The sequence below is a fragment of the Scyliorhinus torazame genome, chromosome 8, assembly GCF_047496885.1.
Source record: "Scyliorhinus torazame isolate Kashiwa2021f chromosome 8, sScyTor2.1, whole genome shotgun sequence".
In the NCBI taxonomy this organism is placed as follows: domain Eukaryota; kingdom Metazoa; phylum Chordata; class Chondrichthyes; order Carcharhiniformes; family Scyliorhinidae; genus Scyliorhinus; species Scyliorhinus torazame.
In genome coordinates, this window is record NC_092714.1 from 85,222,701 (window position 1) to 85,238,462 (window position 15,762).

The following is a 15,762-nucleotide window of genomic DNA, read 5'->3' on the forward strand; positions in this document are numbered from 1 at the left end:
GGGAAGCGGGCTCTAGGATCTTGACCCAGCGGCACTAAGCAGGAACAGATATAATTCCAAACAAGGATGACGTGTGGCTTGGAAGCGAAGTTATAGGCGGTGGTGTCTGCCTGCATCAGCTACCCATATCTTTCTAGATGGCAAAGCTTGTGGGTTTAGAAGGTGCTGCTGAAGAAATCTTGGTGAGTTGCTTCAGTGCATTTTTGTAGATGGCACACAATGATGGACAGGCTTTTTGGATTAAGATGTGGAGCTACTTGCCACACAATTTCAAGTCTCTGACCTGCTCTTGTAACCATATGTATGCTTGGTCCAGTTCAATTTTTGGTCATTCCCCCAGGATGTTGAGAGTGGGGGAATTCAGTGATGCTTATCACCATTGAATGTCAAGGGGTGAAAGTTAAATTCTCTCTTATTGGGGAGATTGCTATTGTTTGGTACCATGCTAGATGCTAGGAATATTACCTGTCATTTATTAGTCTGTATGGTCTTGCGGCATATGGACATATCTTAGGAGAAGCAAACAATTCATCAGCAAACATCAACACTTCTGACTTTATGATGGAAGGAATGTCCTTGTTGAAGTACAAAGAACAAAGAAATGTACAGCACAGGAACAGGCCCTTCGGCCCTCCAAGCCCGTGCCGACCATGCTGCCCGACTAAACTACAATCTTCTACACTTCCTGGGTCCGTATCCCTCTATTCCCATCCTATTCATGTATTTGTCAAGATGCCCCTTAAATGGCACTATCGTCCCTGCTTCCACCACCTCCTCCGGTAGCGAGTTCCAGGCACCCACTACCCTCTGTGTAAAAAAAACTTGCCTCGTACATCTACTCTAAACTTGCCCCTCGCACCTTAAACCTATGCCCCCTAGTAATTGACCCCTCTACCCTGGGGAAAAGCCTCTGACTATCCACTCTGTCTATGCCCCTCATAATTTTGTAGATCTCTATCAGGTCTCCCCTCAACCTCCTTCGTTCCAGTGAGAACAAACCAAGTTTATTCAACCGTTCCTCATAGCTAATGCCCTCCATACCAGGCAACTTCCGGTAAATCTCTTCTGCACCCTCTCTAAAGCCTCCACATCCTTCTGGTAGTGTGGCGACCAGAATTGAACACTATACTCCAAGTGTGGCCTAACTAAGGTTCTATACAGCTGCAACATGACTTGCCAATTCTTATATTCAATGCCCCGGCCAATGAAGGCAAGCATGCCGTATGCCTTCTTGACTACCTTCTCCACCTGTGTTGCCCCTTTCAATGACCTGAAGACCAAGTAGCTGAAGATGGTTCTGCCTAAAGCACCATGATTCCCATTGATTTCTGTTTTGCTGAGCTACTCCATGCCACACTCCGTTAAATACAGCCTTGATGTCAAAGGCAGTCACTCTCACCTCACCTTAAGTTCAGCATTTCTGTCCATGTTTGGATCATGTCTGTAATGAGTCAGGAATTGAGTGGCCTGGTGGAACCCAATTCGAGTGTCAAGGCAGCAGGCTAACAACACATTCCATCACATTCCTAATGATTGAGAGTAGGCTGATGGGGCGAGATAATTGGCCAGGTTGGATTCGTCCTGCTTTTTGTGGACAGGACAATTTTCCACATTGCCAAGTGAATGCTAGCATCGCAGCTGTACTGGAGCACAGGTCTTCGGTACTACTGCCATAATGTAGCAAAGGCCCATTACCATATTGAAGTGCCTTTAGGTGTTTCTTGATATCACGTGGAGTGAATCAATTTGACTGAAGGCTGGAATAATGACGGGGACCTTAGGGAGCCGAGATGAATCATCTACATTGCCTTTGGTTGCAAATGCTTCAGCCTTGTTGACTCCTTCATCAAGGAAGGAAATATTTATTAAGCCGCCTCCTCAGGTTAGTTGTTTAATACTCCACACCATTCGTTCCTGGATATGGCGGGACTGCAGAGCTTCGATCTGACCTATTCGTTGATGGATTGCTTTGCTGTATTACATATAGCTTTTGGTCTTAAAGGTTCCAAAGTGTTTCTAAGATGGGCTTTCCACCAGCATCTCTGGCTATTAAAGAGCACCTCAATAATTCCAGCAATCTTTCAATTCAAATATTTGATACTATCTATATTGGCGAATTAACAATTTCAAATTGGTGTGAATGTTACCCCAACAAGTTGGCTACACTGTTTTTAAAAAGCAGTTTATTTTTAACAACAGGAAGCTCCTTCTACTCTCCCAGTCCACCCCTACCCAGGAGTCAACAACACGTGATTTGGAAAAATAATTTCCCTCAAATCCAACCTCAGGGGAGGGACTTTTAAAATGTGTCTTTAATTTGCCAGTAGGTATCATGAACCTTTGAGCATTTGTTCTCTGCCTTGATATATATGACGAATGTGATATAAAATAATTGTTTTAGAGATATTAGTTACTGTAATGTAGAGATGGGCCAGTCTCATCCTGGTGAGTTCACAGATAAAGGATTTCAGAACGCATGGCAAAGCAAGGAGGAGGAGGCTACGGAGGGGAAAAGGATGCTGGGTAATAGGGGGCCAGAGGAAGGGATTGGAAGTGAGCCAATTAGGATGTATGGCCAAGTCAAGAGGGGTATAGGATGACCTATGGGAATCGTGTATGTGAAACTTGATGCCATTTGCGTGTATCAGTAGAGATTCCTTTGTCCTACAGACTCACTTGATTCCGGAGGTACAGAAAGCAAGATGTGTTTTGTACCGCTGTGAACTGAGTCAGGCTTGCAAGTCAAATAAAATAACTAATGCTGTACCTGCAAATCCATCTCGACTTTTATTGAGGCCAGACTGACGGGTAAAGAAAATTGTGTTTTGTCATATACACCCTCCAAAAAAGACCTCTTTCCCAGTTTCCTTTTTATTTGTACTTAACAGATATTCTCATGCCCTTATTGGAACTTTAGATGATAGGTTTGTTTAAGATTGTTCAAAGACAGAGCTGAATAAGGAGTCCAATTCTTCTCTACGAAAGATTTAAAGTAACTTCCTCTTGGATGGTGAAAACAAACATGATTAACCCTTATTATTCTAAAGTAAATTGAGAATTCTGGTCGCTTGGTAACGATCACAAAATATGAAAACTTGGAATGCTTTGATGAACGGCAGATGCAAAGTCCTAGTGGCTCATTCGTCACCTGAATTCTAAAATGAAATTCTTGCCTTGATATCACTCTCATGGAATCCATTAGATTTTACACCGTGTAGTTTTCCGTACAGAGCATTTAATTTGACTTTAAATTCCTACCTTTTTGCTGATAGCAACAGCATGTGCTGGAAGAGTGAAGAATAAATTATGAAACATAATCATTGCAAGTCTATTGAGTAGTGATTAATAGGAAATAATTGCTAGACTGTATAATACATGAGCAAGTTATAGCATTTTAATTGTAAAGGTTGATGGGACCAGGAATGATGTAGAACTACAAAGTAATTGAAATTGCTGATCAGTGCCCAAGATAACAATCCCTGCCAGGGTGCTAGGAAGTTTAAGTTCCGGGGTAGAACTGTTCAGAAAAAAAAGAACAAAAATGCTGAGAAGAAAATACACAAGAAGTCTACGGCAACACCTATTTGCTTCTACTATAGCAATCAGAAAAGGAAACCGTAACATTTTAAAATAGGCAAGATCATCACGAAGCCTGGTCAAGTGAGAAAATATATTTGAATTCAGTAAAAACGTGCTGCACATCACCAGTTTAAGTATATATTACACTTCATTAAATAAACACATTTTACTATTCGATCCTTAAAGCTCCCCTCACCTAGTTAACACCACGTGCAACCTAGACTGTGGCTATCAAATCTGGTAGAAAGTTCAAAAACATCTGTGACGCATTCTACCTCGGAAAATCTGAAGTTCAGTCACACCTACAGGGGATGTCAGAAAATTAATGATGCAATCCAAATGGATTCTAAATTTGAATATGTTAATTAAAACTAGTTGCTCAAGTAGAAAATATCTGACACTCGGGGGAAGTATTCCTTTTCAATGAAAAACTAATACATATTAAAAAGATTCTAGCAAAAATCAAGGAAAGTATTTATTAGAGAAGACTTAGAGAAGATTTGATAAGAGCTGTTCAAAAATCACACGGGGTCTATACAGGTTAGAGCGAGAAAAAACGCTGCAGTTGGCAGAAGGGTTGAGAACTGGAGACACCTGAAGTGAACAAAAGAACCCACAGGGAACATGAGGGAAAACCTTTAGCCAGCAAGTGGCAAATATCAGGAACGCACTGCCTGAATGCATTTGAGACAGATTCACTCATGGCTTTCAAAAAGGAATTGAAGAAGCATCTGAAGAAAAAGAAAAATGCAGTGTTACTGGGAAAGAGCGAGAGAGTAGTATTAGTGGAATTTCTCTTAGAGAGAAAGTCCAACACAAACACATTGTGTTGAATGGTCTTCTTCAGTGCTGTACTTGATGGGAATGTGAGTGGTGAAGAGGATGTTGAATAATTTTTTTTAAAATTATGAATGTGAGTGGTGAGAAGGATGTTGAAAGGCTTCATGATGATTTAAACAAGTTGAGTGAGTGCACAAATACATGGCAGATGCAGTATAACATTGCTAAGTATGAAGTTATTCACTTCTTCAGTCAGAAAAACAGAATGGCAGAGAATTATTAAAAGGTGATAGACTAGGAAATGTTGATGTACAAAGGACCCTGGGTGCCCTTGTACATCAATCCCTGCAAGCAAGCATGCAGGTGCATCAAGTGGTTAAAAAGGCAAATGGTAGATTGGCCTTCATTGCAATGGGACTCGAGTACAGGAGCAAGGATGCCTTGCTGCAGTTGTACAGTTTTGGTGTGCAGTTTTGGTCTCCTTGCCTAAAAAACAATGTACTTGGCATAGAGGGAGTGCAGCAAAGGTTCACCAGACTGATTCCTGGAGTGGCAAGATTGTTGTACGAGTAGAGATTGGGTCAACTAGGCCTATATTCACTGGGGTTCCAAGTTGATTTGCTTCCACTCCGGGGAGATGGGTTCGGCGGTGGTTGAATAGTCCAATCCTGGATCCGCAGTCTCTGCCACAGGTTTTGCAGGTGGTATTTGATGAGGTGGGTGGGTGGGTAGGGCGCTCTGGATTCTGTACTCTCCTTCCGCTGTTTACACTTGGTCTCCGCATGCTCCACCCTACGATGCTCACGGTGATTGACACCCACGTGGATGCTTTTTCTCCAGTTTGCGCGTTCTAAGGCAAGCGACTCCCACGTGGCGATTGGGCTGTTGTATTTATTTAGGGAGGCTTTCAGTCTCCTTGTAGTGTTTCCTCTGCCCTCCTAGTGGTCCCTTGCCATTGCGGAACTTGGAGTAGGGCACTTGTCTCAGAAGTCTTGGATCGGGCATGCGGGCAATGTGACCCGCCCATCGCAGCTGGTCGAGCGTGGCCAATGCCTCAATGCTGGGGATATTGGTCTGCAAGGGGAAGCTCACGTTGGTACGCCTTTCCTGCGAGTGGATTTGCGAGATTTTGCAGAGGTGATCTCGCTCCAGGATTTTTGAGGTGTCGTGCTGTGCATTGTCCATGTTTCTGATGCATACAGGAGGATGGCGGCCACTATTGCTCTGTAGACCATGAGCTTGGTTTTGAGGTCTCGGTCTTCGAACACGCTGTTCCTCAGGCATCCGGAAACTGTACTGGCATATTGGAGTCAATGCTGGGTTTTGTCATCAATGTCTGCTCGAACAGAGTTGAGGCCGCCGAGGTATGGGAAATGATCCACATTGTCTCAAGGCTCACTGTGGATCTTTTTAAAAAAGAAATTCCAATTAAGGAGCAATTTAGCAGGGCCAATCCACCTACCCTACACATCCGTTGGGTTGTGGGGGTGAGACTCACGCAGGCACGGGGAAAATGTGCAAACTTCACATGGACAGTGATCCAGGGCCAAGATCGAAACAGGGTCCTCGGCGTCGTGAGGCAGCAGTGCTAACCACTGGACCACCGTGTTGCCCTCTCACCATGGATCTTGATGGTCGGGGGCAGTATTGTGTGGCATTATATTCTCTCATATGCCTCGGTGAATGCGTCAACAATGGTTTGTAGCTCAGCCTCTGATCCTGAGCACACACAGGCGTCGTCTGCATACTGCAGCTCAATGACAGAGGTTGGGTGGTCTTGGTTCTGGCCTGGAAGTATTGGAGGTTGAACAGTTTTCCGCTTGCCAAATAGGTTATTTCCACTCCAGGGGGGAGCTGCGGGGTGACATGGTAGAGTGTTGCTGCGAGGAAGATGGAGAAGAGCATTGGTGCAATGATGCAGCCCTGTTTGACCCCAGTTTGCACACATATTGGGTCTGTGATGGTTCTGTTGGTGACAATCACGGCTTGCACGTCATCGTGGAGGAGGCAGAGAATGGTGATGAATTTCTACGGGCAGCTAAATTTGAGGAGGATGTTCACAATCTCTCACGATTGACTGAGTCGAAGGTCTTTGCGAGATCGAAGAAGGCCATGTGCAGAGGTTGGATGCTGCTCCCTGCACTTTTCTGGATAGTTTCGCACTGAAGATCATGTCCATTGAGTTGCTTGATGGACAGAAACCGCACTGAGACTCCGGGAGGAGACCTTCAACCACTAGGAGTGGTTGAGGAATATTCTCGTGATGAGCTTTCTCATGGTGGAGAGTAGAGAAATCCCTCTGTCATTTCTGCAGTCAGATCTGTCTCCTTTCTTGAAGATGGTCAATTAAGGCGTCCGGCATGCTCTCTTCCTTCATGACAAGGATGATGAAGCTGTGGATTCTTAAGAGTGCCTCTCCATCGCATTTTAACACTTCTGCAGGAATTCCATCTGCACCAAAGGCTTTGTTGTTCAGCTGTCAGATGGCCGTTTCGACCTCACAATGAGTTGGGAGTGCGCTGAGAAGGTGGCGGGTAGCGTGTTGATGTTGAGGGAATTTGTGTCGAAAGCTGTCTTTGGTTGAGATCTTCAAAGTGCTCTAGCCAGCGAGCATTGACTCCCTCTCTGGTTTGATGAGCGCGTCTCTGTTTTTGGCTCTCAGTGAGGTGGACCGTAGATGGTTTTGATTGCACTGAATAAGCGAGACGAAACATAAACAAACATAAACAAACACACATTTGCTCACGTACACAATTATTCCACATTTTGTCAAAACCAGATATCTGTACATCTAAAATGTGCGACGGTGCTATAACTGTGCAATATATTTAGTTGATAGGGTAGATGGTTGGATACATTTCATTAAGGATTTCCTCTTGTTTGCTGTCCTGCCATGTACCTTTCCCTTCCTAATCCTTCATCTATGCCTCTCCTGAACTAGCATAGATAGAAGGAAGCAAATATTCATTTCTTAACTGTAGGGAAGTGTCATAATGTACTACCGAGACTCACCACCCTCTTAGTTGAAGTCAAATTCCCAATGTATAAAATATTATGGACATTTTTCTGTTGTAAAATTATACCCAATAGGCAGTGTTGTCAAATACTGAACTTAGATCCTAGAGGTGGATGCAAATGTTCCACTGTATCAATCAATCGCTCAATTCTTTAGCAGTATTGTCAATTGTGGCTCAGCTATAAGCAAACTAGCCTCGGAGTCATAAGATTCACAAACCCACCCCTGTGTTTGAGCACAAAAATCAAGACTGACACTCGTGTCGGAGATGCCGGCCTTCAGCTGAGACATTAAATAAAGGGCCATCCATCTACTCAGGTGAAGTTATCTGTGCTCGCCACTATTGAAGAGGAAAACAGACAGCAACTTCCAGTGTGTGCAAATGCACAGTTAAAAACCCAGATGAACAGAAACGTCTCTACAATGGCACCTTAAGAGTTTCGGCTTTCACATATGTGGAGGTCATGAAATTGCAGTTCTTACTGATTAGGTATCCACCCAAACATGCCAGGAAAGTTACGGTGTGTCAATTCAAATGCAAGTGAATTTTTAGGAGTGATTTAATTACTATCAAACACCTCTCTGGCATGGAAAATTTGCTTTACAAGTGGTATCATATCTTATTCTTTCAGAACTGAATTGTTGCTGGAGGCTTTAAAAAAAGTTTAAAATAAAAAATTTCCGTTTTCATTTCCCTTGACTTTTTACTCACTTTCATCATCTCATTTTTCCTCTCTACTTTGCTTCATGTACATGATTTTAGATATTCTAACTTGCACTTCCTGATTTAGACTCTGGATGCCTTACCAAGGATTTTTTGATCAGATTAATTGAAGTGACACACTGTTGCTTACTCTGTTACACAGATCCTAAATCCACTGTAGCGGGCACACGCTCACAACACTTACTTGCCACTTAATCCAAGCTAGTACCTCGACTAGATCTTTAGGTAATCTAACTTTTTATTTGAAGTCACAATTCTTTTAGATTACAAAGAATTTAAATCTGAATTCATATGTAATATATATGGATATAACCACAATGGTCATGCTGGAAGAGAAGTTTACAGACAAGAGTTTTCAACTGTTAAAAGTTGTCTAAAGTTAATAGCAACATTTCTCACAGAGGTTCACTTATGTTCACTTAAATAGGCATTGCTTTTATTCAAACATGTTCTGTTGCCGAGTCAGCTTAAACTCGCTGTTGCTTCCTTTGACAATTTCTAATTGTTTTACCCTTATGATCCTTTGAACTTTATTAGTTTAATTGCATGATTATTTATGATTCTGCTCCAAAGTCTCTGTACATTAACTGGTTAACCCCGTCAGATTGAGTGTATTAGAAAAGGTTTTTCACAATGATGTGTTATCATTGAATTTTTACCCAGTGCATGCGGATCTCAAAAAATCTAATTCCAGCCCATTTCAATGACTTGCTCCTCAGAAACAAGCAAATAAACTACTCATGTCAACTGGCAGTTCTTGGTGAAAGTTTTCCAAGCATATAGAGTGGTTTCATCCCAGCAAAGCAGCATAACCAATCATCCAATGAGACCAACTAACATTCCTAGAGATTGCTTGCTTCGCTCAAGCTTCAGAGTTTTTGTTTCTCACTTATTATTCATGCCTACACAATAATTGACCAATTTCATGTACAATGAGGATGTTATTTTAAGATACCATTCCTGGCTGAAACTTGTACTCAGCTCAGCAATAGGGAGGAGTGCACATGCATGCAAGTATATGCACAACCAGTTCCTTTTTCAATGTTAGGAGAAAGCATTTCAGGAGTGACAACTCTCCTATCAGTAAAGTACATTTGTAAGAAAATTTACAATGATGCAGCACTTGGGCACCTTGGTTGCAGTTATATCACACGCAATCCAAAACTCCAAGTGATGGGAGCCCATTCATTAGTGATTGTCTCATACCTGAATCCCAATTTACAATCAGGAGAATGTTACTGGATCACAACAGGCAGGGCCATGCTGGCGAGGTTGTGGGCTGGGAAATCATCCTACCGTTGGGAGACTTTGACTGATGGCGGGGCTGGCTTCTGGCAGGCTTCCTGCCACAAGGAGATGGGGAACAAATTTAATTATTCCGATTGCCCATTAATGGCCATTTTACCAGGTAAGCAAGATTTTTTTATTCAGAGAGAGGTGCAGGTAAGGAAGGCAGCCTCCCCCCCTCAAGGTTCAAGTAACAACCTCGGAGGGGATTCCTTTTCATTGGTATAATTGTATGTTTATTTTTATAATTGTTTCTTCAGCCTGGTTACACGCTGCTGGAGTTGCCAACCCACCATTGGGCCAGCAGCTCTAGGGGGAGGGTGGCCATCCTTCACAAGACAACAATCCCAAAACCCATCATGAGCTGCCACCTGGAAAATCAAGGAGGACGCCCCAACAGCCAGCCAGCACGTTGTCAACATGCATTTCAGGTCAGTCAGGTCCACTTTCTGGATAAAATTCTGCCCCATGACATATTGTTTTACTCATTTTAGAAACCGTTTCTCATTTACTGAAACATGATGCACAATACCACAAAAATAGAACATGAACAACAGATGGAAAGCCCAAGAGAAACACAATACGAATGGTGACAATTGCAGTACAGGCGTGGGAAAAAGGTTAATAATCTTGATATGACATCAACCTTCAGCAAACTGCAAGAATGTAAATTCTGAAAAGTAAAAGCATAGTCTTTGAGCTTTGGGAAGGACACAAAACAAAGATTACCTGGTGTAGCATATTGCAATATTGCCACAGATTTCCCTCCAGGAGCAGCACACATATCTAGCACACACTCTCCATCTTGTACATCCAATGCAAGGATAGGGAACAAAGAGGCTGCATTCAGAAGGTAATACTCCTTCAACCTTTCAGTGTGATGTCGCAGTCTGGGGAACGGGCACTGGATATTGCTGATGTAACATCGTAAAGAATACTGGGAGAAAGGTAACACATCTGGTAGAAAATTGGAGTAGCCCAGAGATTGAAGATACTGTTCAAATGTCACACATTGACTAAACTTGTTCACAAGAACAGCGTACTGTTGGCTGGAAGGAAGCAGGAGCACTTCTCTGAAAGACAAGCAAACAAAATCAAAAATCAGTAAACTTTAAACTGTTTCAGCACTTCCTTGGGGGGGGGTTACTGGAGAAGCAGAAATCTTGAACTTTCACCTAAAATCTCTGCGGCAAAATAAATTACTGATGTGTGTATCCAGTACTTTTATAATTTGATCATGATTACCACAAGATAAAGATTATGCTTTTTCCATGAGATTAATTACTGTTCATAGAATAGTATCATAGAATCCACACAGTGCAACAGGAGGCCTTTCGGCCCATCGAGTCTGCATCGACCCTCTGAAAGAGTACACCACCCAAGCCCACTTTCCCGCCCTATTCCTATAACCCTTTCACCTAACCTACACATATTTGGACACCAAGGGGCAACTTATCATGGCCAATCCACTTAACCTGCACATCTTTGGAGGAAACCCACAGACACGAGAAAGTACAAACTCCACATTCACCCGAGGCTGGTATTGAACCCGGGTCCCTGGCGCTGTGAGGCAGCAGTGCTAACCACTGTGCCACCGTGCCGCCCCCTCCCCCCCCCCCCCTGCTGCTGTACTGCACTAGGTGCAATTTGGAACAGGTACTTGTTGGAACAGCCTAATTCTCTGGTGAGCTGATAACAAAAGAATTATGCTTGAATTTAGTTGCTGGCAATCTTAAATAAAAATCAGATCAATAACATTTTATGGTGTCCAATCCTAGTAATTTAGACAACAACATAGTTTCTATTTGCCCAAATATTGTCTCTTCTTAAATATACAACCAAATTATCAGAGTACAAAGAACTTAATTGGTTAGCACAGCCATTTCTTGGGGGGGGGGGGGGGGGGGGGGGGCAAAGTGGGTACAGGGCTCCTGCTGAAGAATAACCAAATAAAAAGATGCAGCCTACCCATGCATAGAACTGCGAGCACTCTGCTACAATGTCCATTCATTTGGACACTGCCTTGCAAGATCACCTGGAGCCAAGAATTATACTCTCATTGACAGGTATCCTGTCCTCCAATGAGTCTTCCAGGACCCAGAATGTCTCGTCAATCATCAAAGAATTGCAAAGCTACTTGGTTTAGTTGCCTGATTATTAACTCTGCCATGAAAAATTAGGAATTTCAAGCTTACAATTTTGGAGCAGTCTCATTCCTAGAGATTCTGCTGACCTTCCTCCTTCCTGGGAAAAGGGTCAGGAATTAGTGCTTAGAAATTCACAGATGTGATTAAGCCACCATTGGGCACACACTCATACCAGGAGTTGAAGTCATGTAGAGAGGTGTTATTGGAGAAGCAGAGATCCAATTTCTTCCCCATAAGCAACTGTTCTACTAAGTGAAGCAAGCTCATGCTTCAGGGCTGTGAACAATGTATGAAATTGTATATTTTATTATTTTTTTCTCTCAACAATTGCAACCTTACAACAGCAGTGTCAATTCTCATGGAGAGGTTGATTGTAACTATAACTTCTATTTGCATCAAACCACTCTTCCTTCTTACTGTACCCCTCTGTTATACGGGAGACACGGTAGCACGGTGGTTAGCACTGTTGCTTCACAGCAGCAGAGTCCCAGGTTCGAATCCCGCTTGGGTCACTGTCTATGCGGTGTTGGCACGTTTTACACGTGTCTGCGTGGGTTTCTTCCGGGTGCTCCGGTTTCCTCCCACAAGTCCTGAAAGACGTGCTTGTTAGGTGAATTGGGCATTCTGAATTCTCCCTCTGTGCACCCGAACAGGCGCCGGAGTGTCGCGACAAGGGGATTTTCACAGTAACGTAATTGCAGTGTTAATGTAAGCCTACTTGTGACAATAATAATTCTTATTATATTATAAAGTGCAATATGCAACTGTAAAATGTAACATTAATAACATAGAATTTAAAATCTGATTTTTGTAAAGATTCAAAAGCTGGCATCCTAATCTGAAAACTTTACTTTATCTTTTTCTAGAAATGCAATATTTCGAAATATATAAAAGACAAAAGAAAACAACAACTATTGATACAATGTCTATAATGTCATTTTTCTTAGTAATTTGGTAACTATGTATGTAATCACTGGGTTACAATATAACAAGCTTGGAAAACCATATCATAAAGTACCATACACTTATTTCTTTGCACATACATATTCATATTGCACAACTACAAATAGTAATAATTATACAGTACTTCAGTCATAAGGCTTTTAACGATAAAGCTCTACAAAATAATTTTACCAACAGTTCCTGTTTGTTCTCCTCGCCCACTGTAGCTTTTTGATAATCTATTTCCAGCAGAATCAAGCACTGAGTATTGAGTATCAATTACTGTGGATGCTTACACAATTACAGTCTCCAGCCACACCATCAAATATTCTTCAAATTGGTGGATATTGGACACAAACCATAATTTCATGATGATCAAAAATCTGTATTATATATACATACATACATATGCATGATTTAACACAGGAATCTTGAAGCTACTACCAGGGTGCACTGTTGTAGTCTTCGCTGATGGAATTAGTACAGAATGGGTGATTTAGTTATAATCATAACTCTCTAGTCCCAAAAGATTAATTTCATGAACGTGGAGTCGCATTGCATTTCATCAGAAGCAAATGTTATAGATTTTAAAAATTAAAGCTTTTTAGAAGTTGTGTTTTGTTATTAATGTTTCTCTATTAATCCCATATTTTGTCTTGTTCTTTCCATACAATGATTTAGGTGCAATTTATATTTTTACGGTATTTTTCAATCTGGTGGTTGAACAGTCTCCCTGCTGTCTGCCCTGGCCACAGATCCTAAAAATGCTCTGACGAAGGAGGCAAGCTTAAACTAGCATCAGAAAAGAGGAAGTCCATATTCTAGGGTTTGGTAAAATTTTGTGAGCGGGCTTTTTGAGTTGAACGGAGAGTGTTATTTTGCCAATGACCACAAGACCCTGACGAACGCAAGTGCTTAATATAATAAATCAAGCACAGTAAAAATGGAGCAGATGTAAGCTCCGACGTTTAATTTCTCAGGGGTCCAAGTTCATCATAAAGTTTCAGATGAACTTTACAATACTGTACTTAAACATATACCACTAAGAGTACTACACGATTGGACTTTCTCAGATGTCACCCTGCAATAAATAATACATGCAACAAAATTTCCACAATTTGCTGCATCAAAATACATTCTTGCTGAGGAAGATTGAAAGGCAGTAAGCTCCAAATTAACCAAGGAAATAAACTAACCTTCGGCTGGATTCTCCGTTTTTGGGACTAAGTCCCCACGCCGTCGTGAAAACTGTGGTCTTTTACGTCAGGAAAGCTGGGGTCAAAAAGGCCACAGATTCGCGATTTTGCCGGGGGCTAGCAGGCAGCTGTCGTGGAGCTCACTGCTCCAGCTGCCGATACGGCACCCCGCACTTCCGGGTCACAGGTCATTCGCCCGACCCAGACCGCCCGAACACATAGCCCCCAGTCCCAAATAAAGCCCTCCCCCCCCCCCCCCCGCCCCCTATCGGCCCTCATCCAACTGTGGCGGTCCCGGACCGAGTTCGCAGCCGCCACGCAAGGTTCCCGAACGGCAGGACCATGTTAGAACCATGCCGTCGGGAATTCGGCTGGTTGGGAACAGAGTATAGCGGGGTGAGGCCGTGGATACTCGGCGCGGGGTACTCCCCCCGTACGCCGCTTTTCAGGGGCGGAGAATAGCGGAACCTGCGCCAGGCCCGATGTTGTGCGGGAAAAAGGATTCTCTGCATCGTCGCCGAACGCGATTTTGGTGTCACGGTGTGGAGAATCCAGCCCAAGTCTTTGGATGGAAAGACCCTGCTTGTGCTGTAACTGAGGTTTCCCCTGGATTCCACTGGTTGCTGTGCTGAGGAGCTGGAAATTGGACAGTACAGCTACTCTATTCTACAGATTGCTTGCTCTGTTAATAAGACATATGGGTCAACTGATGCCAGTTAGCTCCAGGAGCAACAGGACTTTGCGATGCTAATTAGTTACAGGTGGTCCCAACGTTATGTAGCCAATCAGATACCAGTAGGAGACAGAGCCATCACCTGAAGAAGTCTCCAAAATATATAAATGTCATTGTTCTGAAGTTCAGACATCGTTCCATTAACTCTAATGAAAATTTAGAATTAATAGATACGCTCAGCAATAGCATTTCCACCACTGATTTAGGTGAAGGGTCTGAGACCCCCTCCAGACAGCCCCAGTGAATGGAGGCTAGAGTGCAAGCTCTGAATACTGGTTTAACATCCATCACATTTTGATCACCTAACTGAGGTAGCATTACCAACTCTTAAGCCAGAAGGTTTAGATTCTGTATCACTCCAGACCGCCCAAGTAAGCAGAGGTTAGAATGTTGGTTCTAATACCATATCCAGTGACAGTACTAATGTCTGGAGGGTATGAGTTCACCCCCGGTGTAAGGGGAAATTGGGATCTTCAGTATTGGCAGCAACAGAAAACCATCACAGCTACTCTTCCGCAGTAAGTAGTTCAAGAACGTGAGATACTTTTGGTGAGGCCCTGCCCAAGGACAAAATATGATGGATGAACAAAATAATAAGCTCATTTTAATGGCCTAGTAATGCAGGTAATACACAATATTAAAAAACTTAGCAAAAGCTAAATAGCTAGTGCCGGTACAGTACATTTACACATCCAGAAGGGAAAAGCATATAAATGATGGTAATATATGCTAGTACTGAAAAAGATTAATGACTATATTGCTATAAAATCAATATTCTAGTTTTATTTATTATACTCTCAAATCACAGACATATGTCTGAAAGGTGTGAGGCCATCTGAGGATTGGAAAGCAAATATTGCCAGATTTAACATCTTGACTTTGCAACTATGAAAGAAAATAACTAATGTTCTAACAAATTTGTTGCATAAGCTGATGAAAAGCAGCCACATTCTAAAACAAATATCCTTTAATATCAGAAGTATCATTCCTTGTTAGTATTGCTCTCTGTTGCAAGCTATCTTACTGACCAGACATTTATGAGACTAATATCCACCAAATTGAAGAATGTTTGGTCTCTACATGGCACCCATTTTGTGCTTTGAAGATTTGATCCTACCTGTACGATAGACAATGTTAGGAATTGGTGGAAAGAATCATGCCGATTTCAGCACAGAAAATAGTCTTTCAGCTGCTTTTCTTGGGTGTCAGACTTGGCACAGTAGTAGGATTTATGCCTCCTAGTTAGATCACCATGTGCATAAGTCTCATTCTAGAGGCTGGAGTGTGTACCTTCGGCTGAGACTTTAATGCAATACTGACAGACAGCTGTATTACTGAAGGTGACGCATCTCAGATGA

The 15,762-nt window shown here is 42.5% G+C and overlaps 1 protein-coding gene across 1 annotated transcript in view; it reads right to left on the reverse strand.

Moving 5' to 3' along the window:
* nsun3 (NOP2/Sun RNA methyltransferase 3) overlaps positions 1 to 15,762 on the reverse strand; it is a 56,627-nt gene that overhangs the window by 26,409 nt on the left and 14,456 nt on the right. Inside the window, exon 3 of the mRNA XM_072513913.1 lies at positions 10,116 to 10,459. Coding sequence (XP_072370014.1) covers positions 10,116 to 10,459 — 344 coding nt within the window. The remainder of the gene's footprint in view (positions 1 to 10,115; positions 10,460 to 15,762) is intronic.